This window comes from Giraffa tippelskirchi, chromosome 5, assembly GCF_054371585.1.
Source record: "Giraffa tippelskirchi isolate mGirTip1 chromosome 5, T2T-mGirTip1v1.2.pri, whole genome shotgun sequence".
Lineage (NCBI taxonomy): Eukaryota > Metazoa > Chordata > Mammalia > Artiodactyla > Giraffidae > Giraffa > Giraffa tippelskirchi.
The window spans coordinates 149,814,719-149,840,120 of NC_137279.1; the positions used below are offsets into that span (position 1 = coordinate 149,814,719).

Genomic DNA, 25,402 nt, shown 5'->3' on the forward strand with positions numbered 1-25,402 from the left:
GGTTTTGTCTTGTTTCTTTATTTGAAATATATTCCTCCATATCCTCATTTGGACAATTCTCTGTGTTTACACAGAGATGTATTAAGTAGGTCAGTTACATTCCCTGATCTTAGAGAAGTGGCCTTATGTAGGAGACGTCTTAAAGCATCCAGCAGCACACACCCCTCTGCTCATCAGAGCTGTATGCTCTAGGGACACCCTCTATGTGGGCTATGTAAGCTCTTCTGTTGTGGCAGAGTCCACTGCCATGGTGCACTGGTAAGCAGGGCTGGCTCTGACCCAGGTGGCTACTAGTCTGCTGGTGGCAGGACCAGGTCCTGGGGCAGGTGGCTGCAGGGGTCTGAGGTTTGTGGGGAGGGGGTCAGTCGGGGCTGGTGCCAACCCACTGGTGGGGGCAGGTAAACCCCTGGATTCCAAAATAGCACTTTCAATACCTGTTTCCTTGAGGTAGAATGAGCTCCTCAGAATGACTGTCACCAGAATCTTTGTCCCCAAACGGTGTCCTAGTTGACTATTCCCTATCCAGGAAGCTCTCCAGGATCAGCAAGTGGGCCTGACCCAGGCTTCTTTCAAATTCCTGCCTCTGAGCTGAGTCTTGGGGAGTATGAGATTTTGCTTGCAGTCTTTAAGAGTAGAGTCTCTGTTTCCTACGGCCCCATAGTTCTCCCATATGCAAGCCCTGCTGGCCTTCAAAGCCAAACATCTGGATGCTCATCTTCCCAGTGCAGGACCACTGGGCTGAAGAGCCCTTTGTGGAGCTTGGAGCCCTGAATCCTTGAGGAGAACATCTGCCATAGTAATTCTCCTATTTAGGGATCACCTACTTAGGGGTATGGGTCTTGACTATCCTGCATCTCCATCTCTCTGACTCATCTTGTTGTGGTTCCTTCTTTATATCTTCAGTTGTGAAAAATCTTTTCTGCTAGTCTTCAGGTAGTTCTCATAGACAGTGTCTCTGCAAAAAGCTGTAATTTTGGTGTACCTATTGGAGGATTTAAGCTCAGTGTCTTTCTACTCCACCATCTTGATCACACCTCTGTTTTATTATAAATATTTGCTTCTCCTGTTGATTTTATAGCCCAGATTTCTAGCCTCTTCCAGGTTACTGCTGTAACTATGAATATTCTACTTAAAATCAAGAATGATAAGATGTGCTTGTGAAGTGAAAGTCACTCAGTTGTGTCTGACTCTTTGAGACCCCATGGACTACACAGTACATGGAATTCTCTAGGCCAGAATACTGGAGTGGGTAGCCTTTTCCTTCTCCAGGGGATCTTCCCAACCCAGGGATCAAACCTAGGCCTCCCTCATTGCAGGCAGATTCTTTACCAGCTGAACCACAAGGGAAGATGTGCTTAAAGTCTATTAGTAGCTAAATTGAAGCTGTTATCTTGGTTAATCATAATAACAGAAAGAAAAAAAGACCAGAGTCTTGAATAAAGAATAAATATTAATAAATTTGTGCCTTAGGTGAAAAGTCTAGAATCTCTTACCAATGGATGAGTAGAATGAACTCTACTATTATTTTTATTCATTTGCTAATTCAAAACTATTTATAGATCTACAGTGTAATATATTCTGGGCTAGGCCTGTCCTGAGATATACCTAAAAAGATAGGAATGAGTCCTACTCCTGTAACAATTTTCATCTACTAGGAGAGGCTGACAGTTAGGAAATACTGTAAAATGTGCAGGAAAGATAAAGGTAGTCAAAAATTTGGGGAGTCCATATTATGAATTAAATACCAGGCTTTTCAACAGTACATGAACCATGAACTTTCACATGTTCAAGCTGGATTTAGAAAAGGCAGAGGAACTAGAGATCAAATTGCCAACATCTATTGGATCATCAAAATGCAAGAGAATTCCAGAAAAACATCTACTTCTGCTTTATTGGCTACACCAAAGCCTTTGACTGTGTGGATCACCACAAACTGTGGAAAATTCTGAAAGAGATGGGAATACCAGACCACCTGACCTGCCCCTGAGAAATCTGTATGCAGGTCAAGAAGCAACAGTTAGAACTGGACATGAAACAGACTTGTTCCAAATAGGGAAAAGAGTATGTCAAGGCTGTATATTGTCACCCTGCTTACTTAGCTTATATGTGGAGTACATCATGCGAAATGCTGGGCTGGATGAAGCACAAGCTGGGATCAAGATTGCCGGGAGAAATATCAATAACCTCAGATATGCAGATGACAACACACTTATGGCAGAAAGCAAAGATGAACTAAAGAGCATTTTGATGAAAGTGAAAGAGGAGAGTGAAAAAGTTGGCTTAAAATTCAACATTCAGAAGATAAAGATCATGGCATCTGGTCCTATCACTTCATGGCAAATAGATCGGGAAATAATGGAAACAGTGAGAGACTTTATATTGGGGGGGGGGTCCAAAATCACTGCAGATGGTGACTGCATCCATGAAATTAAAAAATGCTTGCTCCTTGGAAGAAAAGTTATGACCAACCCGGACAGCATGTTAAAAAGGAGAGACATTACTTTGCCAACCAAGGTCCATCTAATAAAGGCTATGGTTTTTTCAGTAGTCATATATGGATGTGAGAGTTGGACTATAAAGAACATTGAGTGCCGAAGAGTTGATGCTTTTGAACTGTGGTGTTGGAGAAGACTCTTGAGAGTCCCTTGGACTGCAAGGAGATCAAACCAGTCCATCCTAAAGGAGATCAGTCCTGAATATTCATTGGAAGGACTAATGTTGAAGCTGAAACTCCAATACTTTGGTCACCTGATGCGAAGAGCTGACTCATTTGAAAAGGCCCTGATGCTGGGAAAGATTGAGGGCAGGAAGAGAAGGGAACGACAGAGGATGAGATGGTTGGATGGCATCACCGACTCAAAGGACATGAGTTTGAGTAAGCTCCGAGAGTTGGTGATGGACAGGGAAGCCTAGCGTGTTGCAGCCCATGGGGTCGCAAAGAGTCAGACACAACTGAGCGACTGAATTGAACTGACCAGGCTTTTGGCAGAGGAAATAACAGATTCACTGATGTTTCAGACATACACGAAAAATAAATTGCAATTAGTTAAGTAAAGAGAGAGGAGTGAGAGTTATAAGACCCAGGATCTACAGTTATAAAAGTTTAGAAGCAAGAAAACTGGCACTTTTGAAGAACTCAAAGAAGTTCAAAGTAATTGAAATATAGATGTGGAAGTAAAAATGGTGAGCACTTAGTCTACGAGGTCCAAGTGATGATGAGCCTTCAATGTCCACCTTAAAAGGTTTAGACTTGATACTCAGGCAATGAAAAGCCATTGAAAAGCTTTTTAAAGTGGAACAACAGTCAAATTTTATTTCAGGAGCATCCTTGTAAACAGCACGAAGGGGCCCAGAATGGAGTCTAGCAAATCATATAATAGACAACTGTAGTAGGTTAGACAGGGATGATGGCTGTCTGACTTTAGGGTTAATGGGAGTGACAATGAAATAAGTGATAGATTAAAAAATATTAGGAACTTCTTGGACAATTTGTGATTGAGTGTGAATAATATTACTAATGAGGTGGAATGGGAGAGAAACAGCTAGAGATGAGAAACATAGAGAGAGCAGTAAATCAAGATGAACCGAGAATAATTCTTAAGTTTCTGTCTTAGGGAAATGGGTTTACTGAGGTAGAGAAGATTGGTGGAGAAGCAGCTTTGAAGAAGATAATATCAGCAGTTTGAACCTGCTGAATTTAATATAAGACATCGAGGCAGAATTGTGCTTTAGGCACCTAAATCAATCAATCTGGAGATTAGAGAAGAGGTACAGCCTATAGCTCATAGATGGATTTTGAAGTCTTTGGGATAGAAGAGTTTGCCCAATGTACACAGAGGCTCCTTCCCATATATATGAGATAGAACTAAAAAAATGCTAACATTTTCAGGATGGATAGAGAAATAGGGGCCATAAAGGAGACTGCAAATGAGTAATCAGAGAGATACGGGGAAAATTAGCAAGAAAATCAGAACAAATGGCAGTTGGAATGTTTGGAAAATAGAATCCTGAATGTTAGGCAACCTGAATTTTGGAGCAGAATGTTTCAAGAAAGGCTGGTGAGAGTCCAGGGCATTTCAAAACCTTGCTGGCTGGCTTGGAAACAGCCTTTCCTGAGGATTTATGGGCACTGAGGTCACATTATAGCAGATATAGAAATAAATTTGAAGATAAAGAGGATAGACAACTTTTTGGAGAGTTCAGCTGTAACTTCTGGAGCAGTATATGTAAAGAGATGAGAATTCCACAGATGGTAAAATGATAATGGGAAAAAGCCAAAAATTAAAGATAAAAGAGGGAGGAGGTAACTGAGAAAATAAGACCTCTGACATTCATGAAGGATAGGAATCAAGGCACAAATAGAGGGTTAGTCTTAGTTAGGAGATAGACTCTTCTGTTTGAGCAAGAGGAAAGGAGAAATGGATAGCTGCTGATGCTGATCTTGGTCCTAAGAAGGTGAAAGGCACCTAAAGAGCTTATTTTTTCTGTGATGTGGATTAGGATAGAAGAAGATGTGTAAAATAGCCATTGTGGTGAATAAAAGTGAGAGACAGAGAGAGGGAGAAAGAGAGAGAGAGAAATGAGTTAACTAGGGAATGAGATAAGGAGATTGGGACCAAGAATTCAGAAAGAGAGCCCAATGTGCCCATATTTACTCAGTGCCCATCCCAAGTACATGATTGCCTATTTGAATCCCTCTGTGAGGTAATGTTGTCTCACAGCATAGATCTTAAAAAAGACCGATACAGTATACTAATGCATATATATGGAATTTGAAAGATGATAACAATAACCCTATATGCGAGACAGAATAAGAGACACAGATGCATAGAACAGTCTTATGGACTCTGAGGGAGAAGGTGAGGGTGGGATGTTCTGGGAGAATAGCATTGAAACATGTATATTATCATATGTGAAACAGAACACAATTCCATGTTCGATGCATGAGACAAATGCTCAGGGCCGGGGCAATGGGATGGCCCAGAGGGATGGGATGGGGAGGGTGGTGGGAGGGGGGTCCAGGAAGGGGAACACATGTAAACCCATGGCTGATTCATGTCAATGTATGGCAAAAACTACTACAATATTGTAAAGTAATTAGCCCCCAACTACAATAAATAAATTTATTTAATAAAAAAAAAAAAGTGTCATTTTGACATGAAACAAAGGAAGAAGTTGTCAGGTTAGAATCTTAGTCATTAGCCTGTGTTGTATACTTACTGTGGCACAGGAAGGGACTCTTGTATGCCATGGCTGTAGTGTCCATGAGTCACAGAGGCCAGCAATTTACAGCCAGACATCATATTCTCTTTAGTAAACCAAAATACATTTGTCTATTAAATGTTTTGACCCATTATAGAGTCTCAGACTATACCTATTAGTTGTTAAATCATTCTCACATCAACTACCTAAGAATTCAAGCTAAAATGACCACATGATGGTTCTAGGTTCTAAAATTTTGCCAGTAAATTATATAATAGACCATTGTTTATACCTAAGCTTTCAACTTTTTGAATATGAATGTTTATTTTCTAAGTATGAAAATAATACATATGTTATGGAGAATCTGGGAAACAAAGAAAAATATAGAGAAGAAAATAGAAATGACCCTAATTTCCTATTCCAAATTAACTATTTCTAGTATTTTTCTATATATACACACAGAGTTGTTTTTTCCTTTTGGATTATGTTGTGTAATAAACATTTGTTTTTATTTGTTTTCACTTTTAAATCGTGAACATTTCTTTGTATTATTAATTATTCTTCAAAAAGATGATTTTAAATGTTAGCATTGGGATGCATACTGATATATATTATGCACACTGATAGATGTTCCATAATTTGAACAATGTCCTTTTATTGGTCACTTGTTTTTAATTTTCTGTTATATTTATATTGAGGAAAATATCCCTGTCCACGAAAGCTAGCCCGCACCTCTGATTCCTTCCTTAACCACTTAGCTGCTCTTGTCATTAATACTGTGGTTTTCTGAGTGTAAGACAGTAGTAGTAGGATAGAGTACATGGGGTTTAAAGGAAACTTTGGCACAACAAAAACCTGTCTTAACTCTAAATATTTTTAGATTAATGTTCCTTACACTTTGACAGAGACATATTGTCTAGACTTTCTCTTGACACCTGGGATGCAAAAGTTTGAAATACAATAAAGTACCTATTCTGACATGTATTACAAAGCTAATCCTTCATCTATAATCCAAGGAATGAATATTTTTATAGAGTATATTTTACCTTCCTTTTTTCAGCCAGCGATTGTATACTTGTTACTGACATTTTTGGACTGTTCTAATAGAAAGATAAAAATTTATCTAGACATAACACATGTACCCAGTTATACTGAGCCACACCGATTTTACAATTCATACTAGCTGAGAGGAGAGAGGAATTCCTCGGTACCAAATAATGTGGTGGCAGACTTCAAGCTTCTTTATAATTTTGAGGTTCCTCCTGTGTATTGATTGAATAATAATTATGCATTTTCAAATATTTTTAAAGTGCAAATTTGGAAGTTTGGGGTTTTTTTTTGAAATGGCTCTATTAGGTAGAATTTTAAGGAAAACAGACTTATAGATCATGCATTCATTTCCTTGCACTTTTCCCCATAAAGTATTCCTGTTCTTTCTCTGAACATCGAAGCATTCTGTTCTGGAAGCCTATGCAATAGTACAATAGCCTGGGGCTAGGGAGAGGTATGCTGTGTAGATTGAAGGTGTCAATTATTCTTATCTCATTTTAATTTTCTCAACTGCACTACTAGGTGAGAAGATGCTCAGTAAGCATGGGTGAATGATGTTTTAGAGAAGAGGGGAAATCAAGATCCAAAGTTAGGTAACTGGACCCCAAACTAGAAACAGAGCTGAGTCAGATTCATGGCAGGTCTTTAACTCTGAGCTGTGTGTTTGCCTAAGTCTGCAACTTCTGTAATATCTCCCTTTAGAGCTTCATGAATCTTGTCCCTTGTCTTCTTATACTGTCCACTTTCTAACTTTGTAGTTTTCCTCTCTCCTCCATTTCCCAAAAATCACATGTGGAGTTTTCCTACAGAAAAGTTTTGTCTTTTGTTCTATACATTTTACCTTTTGGTTTCTTTTTCTTTTTTTTCTTCAAATTAAACCCTTATTCACTTTCCACCTTTGCCCCAGAATTCATCAGAAAAAATTTAGCCATGGGAGAGTATGTGAGAGACCATCCAGTCCAGCCCCAGGGTTTAATATTACATTTAATAAAGTACAGAGAATAAGTGACTTGCCTAAAATCATAAATGCTGGCAGAGCCAAGATAAGATTTGCTTTTTCTGATTCTTGGCTCGTTGTTGTTTTGAAACATTTAATAAAATTGCGTAATAGTGAAGATGAAATAATGCCACTTCTAGTAACTTTTCTTAATGTGTGTGAGCTGTTTATTTCCAAGGTTTTCAGATTAGATAAGACTTCTGAAACAGAGTCTAGAATGCTGAGATGACTTGGCAACCTGAGAACAGAGTTGTAATCAGACCAGAAAGACTACAGTTATTTCTTAAATCTACAGTGAAGCTTCCTCCCATGAAAGTCCTTCAAATTATGCAATTAAGTGGTTCAAAGGGCCCACGCTGATTTGAGTGTATTATAACATAGCACATTTATCACACTGTACAGGGAGTTTCCAGTAAAGCAGGTTAATTCTCCTGTAGCCTGACAACAGAGAATTACAGAAAACAAAGCAGCATAGATAAAACTGGCTGTAAGGAAAGTTCTTTTATGCACCTATATTAGGAATAATCTGGAAATCATAAAAACCACATAATAGAGCATAAGGAAAAAATAAAAGTTTTATTCCCTCCCCACAAGTTAATTTTTCTGGATTTTCTTATGTATCATCTTCAACAGATACATGTAGTCTATAACCCAAGGCATTTTTGAACCAGGAAATAAAGTACTGAAGGTTTTTAAATGTGTGTTTAAAAATCCTACTGCAGTAAAATAAAATCTAAATGCAGAATATTAAAAACAGTCTTCCAGGGACCCTTTGGAGATTCACTGGTTAGGATTCTGTGCTTTCTCTGCTGGGGCTGGTTCGGTCTCTGGTGGGGAGCTAAGATACTGCAAGCCATGCAGCGTGTTCAAAAAAAAAACCCCAAAAACCTGAAGAACAGTTTTCCTTTTAGTGTTAGTGTTTTGTACATTTTAAAGATCATTCTCACTGGGGAAGGGACAATCTTGTTTTTTTCTTTAAGATGAAGAAAAGTAATTGCCCTTGACACTAGGCAGGGGTGGAGAATCTAGGGGTTACTGATGTGGTTGTGTTCATTCTTATCATGGTACAAAAAGAACTCGCTCTTCCTGCTGATAACCAGAGGAGAGGCAAGAGGCCTGCCTGGGAGAGTCATATGAAGCCTGGGGAAGATTCAGGCCGAAAAGTAACTGCTCCCTTCAACTAGAGTTGGTCTCACAGCTCTCTTGATCAGCTTGTTATATGAGGCCGTTTTGAAGGAGCAATTGTGCGGTGTGTTTCCTAAAAAAATTAGCTTCCATGGTGGCCAAGCATCCTGTTTTTTGTTTGTCCCTTGTCCCTGGTAGAATGGGACTAATAGGAATAATTAATCTACCAGAAATCTACATCTTGATGTCAGAGTTTTTCTTCTGAAGTCTGATCATCTAAAAAATATTTGCAAAAATTGTAATCTCTGTTTAGCTCCCTAAATAGAAGGAAGTCTAATATAGGACACCTATAGGACACCAAGGTGTCCACAGGGCTGGATTCCCTGCTGGAAGCTCTGAAGGAGCGTCGAAGACTCATTTCCTTGCTATTTTCATGAATGCTAACTTGCATTTGGGCTTCCCTGGTGGCTCAGTGGTAAAGAAGCCACCTGACAGTGCAGGAGATGTGGGTTTGATCTCTGGGTAGGAAGATTCCGTGGAGAAGGAAATAGCAACCCACTCCAGTATTCTTGCCTGGGAAATCCCATGGACAGAGGAGCATGGCGGGCTACAGTCCATGGGGTCACAAAGACTCAGACACAACTGAGCAACTAAATAACAACTTGCATTTATGTTCACAATTAGACAAGAAACTAGAAGTTCTATTTCCATCCCTGCTGCCATTTGAAAATGGTAATATCACACTCACTGCCTCTAATTCCAATTATCTTCATACTGCACATGTCATGAATTCTGGGAAAAGCTAGAGTGTCTCTCCCTATGTACCAGCTATTGCTTCCAGGGCTTGGTTTCAAAATTTCATAATCGCTGCATTGTCAGTAGGAAATTATGGGAAATTACAGTAGACTAACCAATGTTAGGCACATGAAACCTGTATTAGCCTAATGAAATAATTTTAAATTATTAGCCTCATAAAAATTAATTTTAGAATAATCAAGGAGGACTATAAAATGACTGAAATTCCATCTTAATAAGTAGTTTTGTGAATTTCCCTGATTATACAAAGTTAGAGAAATTCAATATTTTATTTTGTAAAAGAAAATGAACATGTAACTTATGTGAGTTCTTAAATCATTTTAGATGAGGTTCAGAACACTTGCCAAAAAGTAGTAAATGGCCAAACATATTTTATTATTGGATCCATCTCCCTCTGACCAGAACTGGAAAGGTTCTCAGATTTTAAGGACACACGTGTTTACATTGAACCTACCGAGGTAATTCAGGATAATCTCCCCATCTTGAGGCCCTAAACATTAATCACATGTGGGAGGTAGTGTTCAGTTCACAGGGCTATGAACCAGCATCAAAAGATACTAATTAGATTATTCATTTTAAATAAATTTGGTTATAATAATTCATATTTATTAATGAAGGGAATAATCCATTTCCTTTAAACAAAATACTTTCCTAAATTGTTTGAAATGTTTTTATGCACATAAAAATTTTTAAATAATTGAATAATTATTTAACAGTAATAATTCCATTGCCTTCCACAAATCAAAATACATATTTTACATTTAATTGTAATAACAATATAACTTTATATACATGATACTATCTTACATTATGTTTTTTTCACTTAACTCATATACATATATATAATTATGCAACCACCTGTATTTTATTAAGCTTTATTCCTGATACTGGAGATTTATATGTTTGCAGTTTCTTACTAGATTATTCTTCATTGACCATTCACTTATTTGTCCAATTGATTTTTCCTTTTATTGAATAAATCCCTTGGAAAAAATTTCTTTGAAAGAAATGGCAGTCTATATGTCTACACATTTTTCTCTTCTTTTTGTTTATAGAGCCATAATTTTGTTCAGATAGTAGGTGTAAATTGGTCAAGGACTGAAGTAAGCCACAGTTTTTCCACACCCGGGGCAGGGGTGGTTAGGGGGCACTGAGAGGAAGGGGATGTGGGTGGCGGCTGGGGAAATGAAATGGTGCAGGTGATAATGCAAGTGTGGGGAACAGTGAGTGTGGGGAGCTCAGGGCAGTGGCAGGTGAAGCTTGGCTCCCTTGCCCACCGCCCACCTCCTGCTGTTAAGTCTGGTTCCTAAAAGGCCATGGACTGGTACCTGTCCATGGTCTGGGGGTTGAAAAGGGAAAGTTATTCGCACAGTCATGTCCAACTCTTTGCAATCCCATGGACTATAACCTGCCAGGCTCTTCTGTCCATGGAATTCTCCAGGCAAGAGTGCTGGAGTGGGTTGCCAGTTAGGGACCTATATTATAAGCAAAACCTGGACATTTCCATTCCCTTTGCCAGTGATTGTTTTAAGAATTAACCTGTGACTCAACTCTGTCCTTGGTAGGGCTTCCCTACCAAGCTCAGATGATAAAGAATCTGCATGCAATGCAGGAGACCTGGGTTCAATCCCTGGGTCGGGAAGATCCCCTGGAGAAGGGAATGGCTACCTACGCCAGTATTCTTGCCTGGAGAATTCCACAGAGGAGCCTGGCGGGCTACAGTCCATGGGATAGCCAAGAGTTGAACATGACTGAGCGACTACCACACACACACAACTCTGCCCAGTAAGACCAAGTTGACATTTGTATAGCTGGTGAGGATTTGATCAGAGCTGGGATTTTGGGTGCCGAATTTGTGTCATGCTAACGTCTGTTTGCGCTATCAGGGTGTCTGTTATTACTATAAATCAGATGAGAGGAAGTGCTGAACTAAGATGAGACTGGAAAAAGAGCAAACTGCATTGCAGAGGATGAGGTAAAAGGTTTCACAGGTGACCCTGACGTGTTGAGTCAGGGTGACTGTAAGAAAATAAGTGCTGTTGCTGTGGATAGCAGGTTTGTCGGTGTTTAGGATGCTCAGGGACATTTCGAACCCTTCAATTTGGAATATATAACCTGAAGACAGACCATCCAAATAAATGTGGGTCTTAAGCAACACTTTGAGTTCAGTTGAAATATAATGTGAACAACAAATGCTTGCCACATATATAATTTAAAATTTTCTACTAGTGTAATATTTTATAAAATGTTTTTAAAAAGTAACAAGAAACAAATGATGCTAAGTTTAAAAATGTATTTTAACACACTATATAAAAACATTATCATTTCATTATATAATCATTACTTATTCCAATGTCTCAATTTTCTTCAGCCATATTTGAAGTTCTTAATAGCTGTGCATGTCTATAAAGACCAATTTAGGAGCTGGTAATAAAGTCAGCACCTTTCTTTGCTTGCAAGTGTGAACCTGTTTTGAGGTTGTTCCTGCTTTTTTATTGCTGTTATGAACAATGCTGTAATGAACAGTCATACACACAACCTCTGGTGCAGGAATTCAGGGCAGTGCTTTCTTGGGAGTGGGACTTCTGCAAGGTAACAGGTGAGACAGAGCTTGATTGTCTTCTGAGGTGGCTGCTCCAGCTCACGCTCCTGGTAGTACTGTGTGCAAGAGTCTATATTGCTCCCCATCCTCACTAACATTTGGAAAAGTCATGCTTCATTTTTCTCAAACTAATGAATATAAAATGCTTTCTTACTCTGTCATAACATTCATTTCTCTGATGGACTAATGAGCTTGAATATCTTTTCTGATGTGTATGAATCTTCACTTTTTTTCTCTCCTGTGGAAATCACAAATATTTATTCATTCAAATAAAAATATATTATGTATATTATAGATGTCATATATTAATATATTCATATATGTGTCACATATTCATTCACAAATGTTTATTGAACACTACCTGCTAATTATTAGTTTAGGTACTGGGAATGAACTAGTGGGGGAAAATGTATTGGCCCAGATCCTACCTTCATGGAGTTTACACTCTGGTGTGTGTGCAGTGACTGGGTAGAGACCCAGAAGGGTAAAATGCTATCTGTCATATGTTAGTGAACGTGGGTTTAAGTCTGACTCAGCTATTTTATGTCATTAAAGCTTGGTTTCCACAATTATAAAAATGAGATGGCAGTAGTATTTATCTTCTATTATTTATTACAAGCATATGAAGAACTTGACACAGTGTCAGGCAAATTGTAAGGATTCAGAAAATGCTAATGGCAATAATAATAATACTAATAATATGTAACTGCTATTTTCCCATTTCTTGCTTCTATCGTTTCTTAAGTAGTCTTTTCTTTTTTAGTTACAACTACCAAAGTTTAAGATTACGTATGTTTTGGTTTTGTTGAAGTGTTGACTCATTGGGGTATCAACCTACTGGCATTTTCTTCAACAAGACAGATGACTTTGGCTAATTTTGAGATGTGTTATTTTCCAACTTCTAAAATCCCAAGGACCAAGAGCCAGAGAATATGTACTTTAAAAAACTCTGCCTCATGTTGAATAGGCAAAAATGTGGGAAAATCCAGAGGAATATCTTATATAATTCAGGGCTGTGTTCTGTGAGTATAAATGTTGCTTGAATTAATCATTTTAATCCAACAACCAACTTATTGTAAACTAACCATGTGCAAAGTACCATGTGGGGAGATGCATATGACTTTATTAATCTTTGGAATAATAATATGTCCCTTTTTCTTAGATAATGATGTTGAAAATGATCTTCAATCACACGTCAGTTGAGCACTGCAAGACATATACAGAAAATCAGGATGAGTGCAACTTCTTCTTAATAGCTGTTCGCCTGGCTTCACTGAACCAGATCTTGGATCCCTGGGTTTATCTGCTGCTAAGAAAGATCCTTCTTCAAAAGTTTTGCCAGGTAGCAAATGCTGTCTCCAGCTACTTTAATAATGGACCTAAAGTGCCGACTATCTCACTATCCAATGAAATAACACAGACAGGAGCATGAAAGAGAACACTTAATCAACTTGCATGTTCACAGCTTTTGGCAAAAAATAGCCCTTACTCTTACTGTGAATTTAGGCATCTCTGGCATGCCGCTATTTATGCATTGAAGTAGAATTTTTGATATAAGGCCTAAATGGTCTCAGAAGCATAAATATTAATAATCCTCTATGTGCCAAAAGTATTGAAACACAAGCAAAGGAAAATAGATTAATAACAGTCTAGTGTTTTGGGGTCTCTTCCATATGTAGCTGAATGTGTGATTATTTATTAGGTGAAAGCGCTTCTTTTGTTATTATAAATGATCTTGATCTGTGGTGGGGGCCATGTAGGGATAGTTAATATTCTAATATACTGAGTACATGCAGAATTCAACACACAGATATTTGAAGACAAGGCAACAGTTTGTTTTTGCTCAAAGGCTTTGGTCTTCTGCTTTCTCTTTTTTTTTCTCTCTCTCTCTGTGTCACTTTTATTCCCCTTAAATTTTTTTAAAAAGTTGATTTAGGATGAAAAAATGTATAACATATTCACAGTACTCATTGATACTGATGTTATTTAAATGTCATTCAATATACAAATTAGCTGCTAACCTTACAGAGTCTGTTTTGGTTGGGTTGGTAATTAAGTTTATTCATTATCTGAACGAGTCAATTAATTCCATTTATTTCAAACTTGACAATTTGTGAACATCCAAATTGTTAAATGTTCTTCCTTTAGATTACATTTTTAATTCCTACAAGCCCAGAGAAGATTCATGAAACTGTGCTTGGGAGTCAGTGAAGTGATTTTTTTCAAAATTCTGTTTAAGGACTGATTTGAGCCCTAAATATAGGTACTTTGGCTAATTATTTTCCCTGATTTTTCCACCCAAAGAATTCTCTTCAGTCTTTTGTGTATTTAAATACTAACTCCTATTCTAAGACCAGTAAATATTTTAAAGCTTCCATAAACACTTTCCATAGTTTAGCCTATTTATAGGATGAGGAAATTAATAATATTGATACCTCACAGCACTTTCTCTGCCCTCTCTTCAAAGTTTCTATCTAAATATTTATTATTAAGATGTATCTCTTATTATGTGCACAAACCTTGACAGCTAAGCTTGATATCTTTTTGGCACAAGTAGGTCACTATATTAAATTTTGGGAATTACACTTAAAAAATAAAAACAACTCCCCAACAAACATAACAATCTTTCAAATCAGACCTACATAAAATGTTCTTTGTACTCTTTAGAGCATTTGTTTTGCAAACTTACTGTTTCTCATTCAGTGTTTTACTTGCTTTTTCCTTTATTGTTTTCCTAGTTTTAAGAAACTTGAAATTTATTTATACTCCTTTATAGTAACTACCTTTTTGTGTGTGTATTCAGTAGGCATCTGGGGAAGAATTAATTTTAAGAGGTGCAAAATATCTATTAGATTAATATGTTTACCAGGCTAAGTCAATCAGGAGGAATCAATTTAAATGATCATGTCAAATGAGTGAGAAGGCAAAATCTGCTGAGAGTGCTTATGTAACCCATGGCAGTCCCACTAGTCCAGGTTTTGGGAAAAAAATGATGATAAATAACCTATACTAAAAGGATATTTAAAAATTTCTCTATACCATAGAATTGAATTATCCCACAAGTCACCTCATGGAGGATGAGACAAAACTGCATACTTTAAAAAAAGTGTACTTAAATGACCTTATAATGAGGAGGCTTTAGGCCCTAGGTTTAGACACATACACATAGCATAGATTCAAGTAGTGTGGGCTTGAATGGGTTATTTCTTCCAGCACCTTGCACTTGGAATATAGAAAGTGTTCAATGACTATTTGTTCAGTGAATGAATGAATAATTATCTGTCAAAACCAAGTGCACATCAGTGGGGTCCCACTGTATGGTTGAAGTGCTTCATGACTTTACAGACCATTGAGCTGATAAAGTGAATGAACTCTGCTTGTTTAATTATAGAAATACAAATTTACCTTCAAATGTTCAGCATCATATTGCTTCATAACAAAGTACATCATTTGTATTCATAATTTAAGAAACTACTACTCCCAAGTGGTAATTGAGGTGACAGTCAAAGAAATATCACTTTTCGTCAAACACAGAAATTCATAAAGACAAAACAACCTAAAACTCATGCTTAAGTATGGAATAGTTGCCTGCCCAGGGATATATGATAGCTGTGGTTGATGGCAGTTTTTGAACAAGCTTGAAAAGGAAGTGGAAAGGAAGAATTAATTACGTTAACAGCATCTGCTGTGTTAGTACATGAAAAACCTGGTAAGAAATGTTAGTCCTAAATGATATTGGCCTTTGGATGATAGTTGAGGTTAGATTTCAGGATGTTCAGAAGCCCTAAATGTGTAAGGAAGTAAACATCTAAAGTCACTGCAGAAGAGTATATCGGTTTCCAAGTTTAAATTCCTTAGTCTTTAAGTTCACTCAAGTATACTTAGTTTTGAGCAGGAAGAAAAAGCATGCATAAATTATGACAATCCCAAAACTTCTCAATACTGGTTTAAAAAAATGGAGGCCTAAGAAACCAAATAAAAAGAAGTGAATGCAATGTAACAATAGATGTAATATCGACTATTGTAGATTTTACAAAGCTATTCTGGTTTTCCACACTGTGAATTTATTCAGGTATGTTGTATCACAGAAGAGAATGATGACATGTCAGCCAATAAGAAGTTTACTTTTCAAATGAAATAAGTATGGTAAATGTCTTTAGAATATTTTAAATTGAAGAAATTAAATGTGTTATCCCAGGATTTAGCAAATCTGCCTAAGCTATATACCAAGTCATTTTAAGTAAACATAAGCATTTAATCATACCAGATTCAAATGACTGCCAATTTAAAGCCACACATATATACTGAACACATATTTATTATCTTGACCATGTTATGGAGTAAAATTTTAGAAGCTCATGTAAAAGTCAACTGTAAAAGACCCTGAGAACACACTGGCATTGAGTAATAGACAAACTAAAAATTCTAACAAAACAGTATATTAATAAGGTGGACAATCCATGGCAGTATTCTTAGATTTTCAAGAATTGGGCCTTTTATTTAATACTTTGTATGTTTTTGTTGGTTTTGACCACAGATTAGTGATCTCTTTTCAGTCTTCCCCAGGTCAATAATCATAGCCCTTTTGTTTTGGGATTAAGGCAGCTAAGAAAACAGAAAAATCTTTTTCTTTGAAATTTTAAACACATATATTGCCCATTTATTTTCATACTTTATTCCCAAAGCTTCTTTTGAAATATGCAGGTTACTAGAAGGTGAGTGACACAGAGAGACTGTAGAGTATCTCTTACTACAAACATATTAAAAGTTTATTGTAGAATAACTGAAGTTTCCATGGTTTACCTCTGTAAAAAGTTTAGGTCATCAAGCATGCCGTATCTTCACAGCTGCTTGTTTATTGCTGGCTTTGTGATTGTGTATGTCTCAAATCTGCTAAAGCTGAGGTCTAAATAAGTGAACAGAATTGTTCAGTGAATGAGATTATATCATTTTTTAAATAAAGATTATTTAATACTGTGGCTATATTGATAGAACCGTTTTCTGAGTTGCAATATAATGTTAATAAGAGGTGACATACATCTATGATGTTTCATAATGGAAGTTACGATATAGTCTATTTACAAAATTTGAAAATCAAACTAAAACTCACATGCATATTTGTTAAGAAGGTGCTGTCAGTTCAAAACTCTAAGACAACTAACAGGTAGTGATTACATATGAACCATGAAACAGAGAATTATGGCAAATTTAAAAATTAGAACTCCATTATACTGATATCATGTATATGGATACTAATTACATGTGAAAGTTCATTACCCCTGGATTACTCTCACCCAAAAGGTCTCAATTTTATAATGATTCGTGTTGTAGCTATTAAGTAAAGTCTTTCACATGCCTTTCCTGAATGCCTTTTTTTGGACTGAGTCCACCTTGAATAAAACTAAAGAAAGTAAAAAGAGCAGTACAGGGTGACTTTGTTCTCACAGTGACAAATGGAAAACTAAAACTATGCACATCTATGAAAGACTTCAGCACTTCTAGAAGTAAGGTGTTTTTTTTTCCCCCAAAGGAGGTCAACAATTAGTTTTTAAATCAAATGGAATTATATCTTCAAAACATGCTGCTTTACATTTTCTTTCTCACTCTTCCCTACTCTCTACTCTTTTAAATGAAAGAGCACAGAATTTTAATTTTATGGAGTCTCTATTTTATAAATCTTAAGTGAGGATTCTATTTAAAGGCTTGCCATTTATATAAATTGAGTTGTAAACCATTACATTATGGTACCACAAGCTTACTACATTTTGATTCTCTGGAAATGCAGTTCAATCAGTTATATACCATATTTGCTCATATATAGATTACACATTTTTTTTATTGAGAATGAAATTATTCTATTTTCAGAAATTTTACATCAATTTGTTTTAAATCATAAACAACTCATATATCTACTGAAATGCTTATTTCTTCATTAGAAAGGAGACTGTTTTCCTGGCTCCCTTGCCTCCAGCCTGTTTATCCATTTTCTCATGAGAGAAAGTAACAGAAATATTTACTATTGGTGAAGCTGGGATTGTTTTTAAGAGAGAGAATGGTTTCACATTTCTAATGTGCTAATGTACTAATCTATGAAACAGATCTGAGTCTGTTTTTTAATATCTGCTTTAATGAAATAATTTTATTATGGGAGTAAAGATAAGAAGAAGAGAGATTAACATCAGGTACAATTAGGCTTTTCAGGCTTATCAAGCATTTTAGAGATGATAGCACTTCTAAAATTTTTTGATCAGCTCTTAAATTCCTTTGTCAGTTGCTTTACTTTTTTTTCTTCTTCTTTTTTTTTTGGCCTCACCCCGCAGCATGTGGGATCCTAGTTCCCCGACCAGGGATCGAACCCGGGTCCCCTGCATTGGAAGCACGGAGTCTTAACTACTGGACCACCAGGGAAGTCCCTGTCAGTTGCTTTAGCATTAGAATAGTTTGGCTTTTTAATTAAAGTGAATCAGATATCTAGCCAAAAGCTTGCCAATCACCAGACTTTAATATGAAAATAGTTTCTTTCTACGGTTTTCAATTTCTATAGAAATCAAAGCTGTAATGTTTAGCAGGAGAAAATGCATATAACTTACTGATGGACTTCAATGTTCTTTCAGCTTTTGAAAGGACACTCCTATGGAATAGACATGGAGGGTGGGACAGAGAACAAAGACAAAGAGATGAAGGAAAGCCTATATATTTCCAACTTGTCAAGATTCTTCATCCTTTTAGGCCATTTCACAGAAGCAAGGAGAGGAAGGGGCCACATTTATCTTCATACACTTAAGCATCAGTAGGACAAAGTGAGGAGTGGCCAGTGTTCTTTTCTGTAAAAGCAAATGTTCAATTCACTCAAGTCATCACTGACTGCCAAACTCTTTTTCTTCCCAAGCCTCCTGTATGTAGATAGAATATCTTACTTTCTCCCTCTTCTTTAACAAAACAATCTTGTACAGATAGCATAAAGCACATTTCTCTAAGCAAGCAAATTAAAAATAGGCACTGATTATCTTAATCTGTGTACAACAAATGAATATATTATTTTCAAAATGTATCTAAGTAAGAATTGAAATCATTGACACTTTAATAAATAATATAAAGCTCAGTATAGAAATTGTATGTTTCTCCACCTCTCCTACTCAGCATTCCATCCCGTGGGTAAAATGGGAAGGTATACTTTTGTCATCTTTATGTAAAATTTTTCTAGGAGTTATGTTAAGTATATCTAAACATATCTGCCAGTATGTCTGAAAGGGTAGTCTTCAATATTGTGGAGACAAAGAATAAAAGACTGAGAAGTACATCAGAATTTTGATGGCATTCAAGTCATAGCTAGTCTGTGTATTTAACAAATGTATGTTATTTATGTTGTGTTTGTCAATGGAAAATAAAGTTGAATGTTCTGAAATGGCCCTGTCTTTCTTTCCTGATGCCAACTCATGTCAGGAATGTTTTACTGATAATTGTATTAAGTATTTTGCTGAAATCCTATTAGATTTGCTTTATCAAAATAACACCACAATATAATGCAATCAGTTCAGTTCAGTCACTCAGTCGTATCCAACTCTTTGCAACCCCATGGACTGCAGCACATCAGGCTTCTCTGTCCATCACTAACTCCTGGAGTTTACTCAAACTCATGTCCATTGAGTTGGTGATGCCATCCAACCATCTCATCCTCTGTCATCCTCTTCTCTTCCTGCCTTCAATCTTTCCCAACATCAGGGTCTTTTCAAATGAGTCAGTTCTTCACATCAGGTGGCCAAAGTATTGGAGTTTCAGCTTCAACATCATTCCTTCCAATGAATATTCAGGACTGATTTTCTTTAGGACGGACTGGTTGGATCTCCTTGCAGTCCAAGGAACTCTCAAGACTCTTCTCCAACACCACAGTTCAAAAGCATTAATTCTTCAGCACTCAGCTTTCTTAGAGTCCAACTCTCACATCCATACATGACTACTGGAAAAACGATAGCTTTGACTAGACAGACCTTTGTCAGCAAAGTAATGTCTCTGCTTTTTATGTTATCTAGTTTGATCATAGCTTTTCTTCCAAGGAGCAAGTATCTTTTAATTTCATGGCTTCAGTCACCATATACAGTGATTTTAGAGCCCAAGAAAAGAACATCTGTCGCTGTTTCCATTGTTTCCCCATCTACTTGCCATGAAGGGATGGGACTGGATGCCAAGATCTTCGTTTTCTGAATGTTGAGTTTTAAGCCAGCTTTTTCACTCTCCTCTTTCACTTTCATCAAGAAGCTCTTTAGTTCTTCTTCTCTTTCTGCCATAAGGGTGGTGTCATCTGCATATCTGAGGTTATTGATATTTCTCCCGGCAATCTTGATTCCAGCTTGTGCTTCATCCAGCCTGGCATTTCTCATGATGTACTTTGCATATAAGTTAAATAAACAGGGTGACAATATACAGCCTTGACGTACTCCTTTTTCTATTTGGAACCAGTCTGTTGTTCCATGTCCAGCTCTAACTGTTGCTTCTTGATCTGCATACACATTTCTCAGGAGGCAGGTCAGGTGTTCTGGTATTCCCATCTCTTGAAGAATTTTCCACAGTTTATTGTGATCCACACAGTCAAAGGTTTTGGAGTAGCCAATAAAGCAGAAGTAGATGTTTTTCTGGAACTCTCTTGCTTTTTCTATGATCCAACGGATCTTGGCAATTGGATCTCTGGTTCCTCTGCCTTTTCTGAATCCAGCTTGAACATCTGGAAGTTCTCGGTTCACATATTATTGAAGCCTTGCTTGGAGAATTTGGAGCAATACTTTACTAGCGTGTGAGATGAATGCAATTGTACAGTAGTTTGAGCATTCTTTGGCCTTGCCTTTCTTTGGGATTGGAATGAAAACTGACCTTTTCCAGTCCTGTAGCCACTGCTGAGTTTTCCAAATTTGCTGGCATATTGAGTGCAGCACTTTCACAGCATCATCTTTCAGGATTTGAAATAGCTCAACTGGAATTCCATCACCTCCACTAGCTTTGTTCATAGTGATGCTTGCTAAGGCCCACTTGACTTCACATTCCAGGATGTCTGGCTCTAGGTGAGTGATCACACCATCATGGTTATCTGGGTCATGAAGATCTTTTTTGTATAGTTCTTCTGTGTTTTCTTTCCACCTCTTCTTAATATCTTCTGTTTCTGTTAGGTCCATACCGTTTCTCTCCTTTATTGTGCCCACCTTTGCATCAAATGTTCCCTTGGTATCTCTAATTTGATGCCTATTCATGTTATAACCCCATTTTTTTGCTTTTAGTACAAAAGCACATTTTTAAATAATCCTAAATTTAATTTTTCCTACTTGTGGATTTGCATATAATCTATAGGCAGCCAACAAAAGAACTGTCCTTGTTCATAGTCAGCTCCTTTAATAGATGTGTACATGGGTATTGGTGTGAGCTGACTACTAGTTGAGTTGAGTGTTGGACTACCTCACTACCCTGTTCATGTGTTCATTAAGCTCACTCTACTTTTTCCTCCTTTGGTGAAGGAAGAAGTTCTGTAGAACACAGGCTGCAAAGCCAGGCTTATTAAAAGTAGCATGTCAACCTTGCCCTCTTTCCTCTAAGAAAAGGCATTTAGGGAGATCTCTGACGTAACCCCCCAACTAGATCTTATGATCTCTACAGTCTTTGTCTTGTGGCATTTGAGATAAACATCATTACAACTATCTTCCGGTAGGCCAAGAATTTCCACTAAAATGCTGATGAACCTACATGCCAGGAATGAGACATTGCTCAGTTTCATGTCCTTGGAGGACAGGCTGTCAGACATCCTTAGATATTTGGCTGCGCTGGGTCTATAGTTGCAGCATGCAGAATCTTTAGTTGTGGCATGTGAGCTCTTAGTTGTGGATGTGGGATCTAGTTTCCCAACCAGGGATTGAACCCAGGGTCCCTGCATTGAGTGTGAAGTCTTAGCCACTGGATCACTAGGACAGTACCTAAAACAGTCTTGAGTAAACCTATTTTGGAGGTACATACTCAGCGAATCCAAGCCAGTCCTCCAGCCTTGTTCTTTTCCTCCACATGTATTTGCTGTGTACCTATAATGTGCTAAGCATTCCAGTAAGTGTGAAGACACAAGGATTTTATCATAAACAAGCATAGTTTTCAGTGAATTTATGATCTAGTAGGGGAATAGGAAGAATTTGAACAGAGCTGCTATTGGGGTAAGCCTATGAGTACTATTTGGGGAAGGTGACGATGAAATAGGAAATAGTTTCCTGTAGGAGGTGACATTTAATTTGCATTTGGCTTCCTGTGTAGCTCAGTCAGTAAAGCATCTGCCTGCAATGCAAGAGAGATCTGAGTTCAATTCCTGGGGTCAGGAAGTTCCCTTGCAGAAGGAAATGGCAACCCACTCCAGTATTCTTGCCTGGAGAATCCCATGGACAGAGGAGCCTGACAGGCTACAGTTCAAGGGCTTGCAAGAGTCAGACACGACTTAGTGCTATCTTTTTTTTTGGAGAAAGGAGTTGGTGTTAACCAGGAAGACGGAGGCACATTTTATAATATTTTTTCACTCCACTCTGCCAAAAGCAGTACAATTTGCAAGGCATTCAAACTGATTAAATTCTAGTGGCCCAGTAAAAAATGTGGTTCTGAATAGTGCATGCCTCTGTAATCTTGCAGAGTGGGGAAAAGGTCTTAGGACAGGATTTCTGAATCTTGAAACTATTGGCCCATTGAGGCAGAGAATTCTTTGTTGGGGGTGTAATATCCTGTACATTGTGAGCTGTTTAGCAGCTACTTATTGGGTGCCAGTAATATTGCCCTAGTTTTGGCAATCAAAAATGTCTCCAGATATTGCCAAATGCACCATAGAGGACATACTGGCTCATAGTTGAGAGTCTCTGCCTCAGGGCAAGGGCCGTGGTCACCAAGAGGAGGCTATGTGTATCAGGGTTTGCAGGACAAGGCCATCTGTGGGATCTTGGTCCAGACAGGACCATTCTGGCTTTTCCGAAGGAAGCAAGCACTAGAATGTCAGTTTGTGTCTGAATGCACAAAAATGTGGTGCTACCACTACAACAATGCCTGGATCACCAAGGGGCCTGATCCACTTCCGTAATCACATAAACCTATTCACAAAGGAAGAGGTACAATTTCTTAGAAAGTATCATCTTTCTATTGATGCTCCAATCCTTGTTTTGTTCTTGATCAGAGGGCCTAGAGTAATATGTCTCTCCAAGTGATATCTAAAGACAGTCCACTTCTCCCAGGACCTTTAAAAATCTGTTATGATTCTTCTTAATTCAGTTTACATTTCTAGGTAAGGTACCTTAGTAAGAGAGACTAATTTACCAAATTCTGTCTTTAATGGAATTGCTTCACGTCTGGTCTATCTTACAGAGTTGTAAGAGCTTTATTTAATCTGAGATACAATTTTTATTAAAAGGTAGTCAAATTTGGGGCAAATACCTCTTTATCAGCCTACGCCTTCCTGAGTTTGTGCCAGTCTGCAATATATCAGGTATGAAGCTATTACCATACATTTTGCTGACAGAGGTCAAGTCATGAGCTCTATATCTGAAATTTAAACTCAGTGCAGTTCAGTCACTCAGTCATGTCCGACTCTTTGAGACCCCATGAACCGCAGCACACCAAGCCTCCCTGTGCATCACCAACTCCAGAGTTCACCCAAAATCATGTCCATTGAGTCGGTGATGCCATCCAATCATCTCATCCTCTGTCGTCCCCTTCTCTTCCTGCCCTCAATCTTTCCCAGCATCAGGGTCTTTTCAAATGAGTCAGCTCTTCGCATCAGGTGGCCAAAGAATTGGAGTTTCAGCTTCAACATCAGTCCTTCCAATGAACAATCAGGACTGATCTCCTTTAGGATGGACTGGTTGGATCTCCTTGCAGTCCAAGGGACTCTCAAGAGTCTTCTCCAACACCACAGTTCAAAAGCATCAGTTCTTCAGTGCTCAGCTTTCTTTATAGTCCAACTCTCACATTCATACATGACTACTGGAAAAACGATAGCCTTGACTAGACAGACCTTTGTTGGCAAAGTAATGTCTCTGATTTTTTACATGCTGTCTACGTTGGTCATAACTTTCCTTCCAAGGAGTAAGCGTCTTTTAATTTCATGGCTGCAATCATGATCTGCAGTGATTTTGAAGCCCTGCCAAAAAAAGGTCTGCCACTGTTTCCACTGTTTCCCCATCTATTTATCATGAAGTGATGGGACCAGATGCCATGATATTAGTTTTCTGAATGTTGAGCTTTAAGACAACTTTTTTATTCTCCTCTTTCACTTTCATCAAGAGGCTCTTTAGGTCTTCTTCACTTGCTGCCATAAGGGTGGTGTCATCTGCATATCTGAGGTTATTGATATTTCTCCCAGCAATCTTGATTCCAGCTTATGCTTCTTCCAGCCCAACGTTTCTCATGATGTACTCTGTATATAAGTTAAATAAGCAGGGTGACAATATACAGCCTTGACGTACTCCTGTTCCTATTTGGAACCATGTCCAGTTCTAACTGTTCCTTCCTGACCTGCATACACATTTCTCAGGGGGCAGGTCAGGTGTTCTGGTATTCCCATCTCTTGAAGAATTTTCCACAGTTTATTGTGATCCACACAGTCAAAGGCTTTGGCATAGTCAATAAAGCAGAAATAGATGTTTTTCTGGAACTCTCTTGCTTTTTCGATGATCCAACTGATATTGGATCTCTGGTTCCTGTGTCTTTTCTAAAACCAGCTTGAACATCTGGAACTTCATGGTTCACGTATTGCTGAAGCCTGGCCTGGAGAATTTGGGCATTACTCTACTAGTGTGTGAGATGAGTGCAATTGTGCGGTAGTTTGAGCATTCTTTGGCATTGCCTTTCTTTGGGATTGGAACGAAAACTGACCTTTTCCAGTCCTGTGGCCACTGCTGAGTTTTCCAAATTTGTTGACATATTGAGTGCAGCACTTTCACAGAATCATCTTTGAGGATTTGAAATAGCTCAACTGGAATACCATCACCTCCACTAGCTTTGTTCATAGTGGTTCTTCCTAAGGCCCTTGACTTCACATTCCAGGATGTCTGGCTCTAGGTGAGTGATCACATCATCATGATTATCTGAGTCGTGAAGATGTTTTTTGTATAGTTCTTCTGTGTATTCTTGCCACCTCCTCTTAATATCTTCTGCTTCTTTTAGGTCCATACCATTTCTGTCCTTTATTGAGCCCAACTTTGCCTGAAATATTTCCTTGGTATCTCTAATTTTTTTGAAAAGATCTCTAGTCTTTCCCATTCTATTGTTTTCCTCTATTTCTTTGCATTGACCACTGAGGAAGGCTTTCTTATCTCTCCTTGCTATTCTTTGGAACTCTGCATTCAGATGCTTATATCTTTTCTTTTATCCTTTGCTTTTCACTTCTCTTGTTTTCACAGCTATTTGTAAGGCCTCCTCAGACAGCCATTTTGCCTTTTTGTATTTCCTTTTCTTGGGGATGGTCTTGATCCCTGTCTCTTGTACAATGTCACAAACCTCCATCCATAGTTCATCAGGCACTTTGTCTATCAGATCTACTCCCTTAAATCTATTTCTCACTTCCATTGTATAATCATAAGGAATTTGTTTTGGGTCATTCCTGAGTGGTC

The 25,402-nt window shown here is 37.8% G+C and overlaps 1 protein-coding gene across 8 annotated transcripts in view; it reads left to right on the plus strand.

Moving 5' to 3' along the window:
* Positions 1 to 25,402, plus strand: part of PTGER3 (prostaglandin E receptor 3) — a 212,806-nt gene that overhangs the window by 23,534 nt on the left and 163,870 nt on the right. For 3 of the 8 annotated variants that reach the window (XM_081490646.1, XM_081490647.1, XM_081490652.1), the window contains exon 2: positions 12,955 to 13,134. In XM_081490646.1, coding sequence (XP_081346772.1) covers positions 12,955 to 13,134 — 180 coding nt within the window. Of the gene's footprint in view, positions 1 to 12,954; positions 13,416 to 14,626; positions 16,067 to 18,097; positions 19,198 to 25,402 lie in introns of those variants that run through there. The other 5 variants (XR_014053751.1, XM_081490651.1, XM_081490645.1 and 2 more) reach the window with 5 other exon arrangements.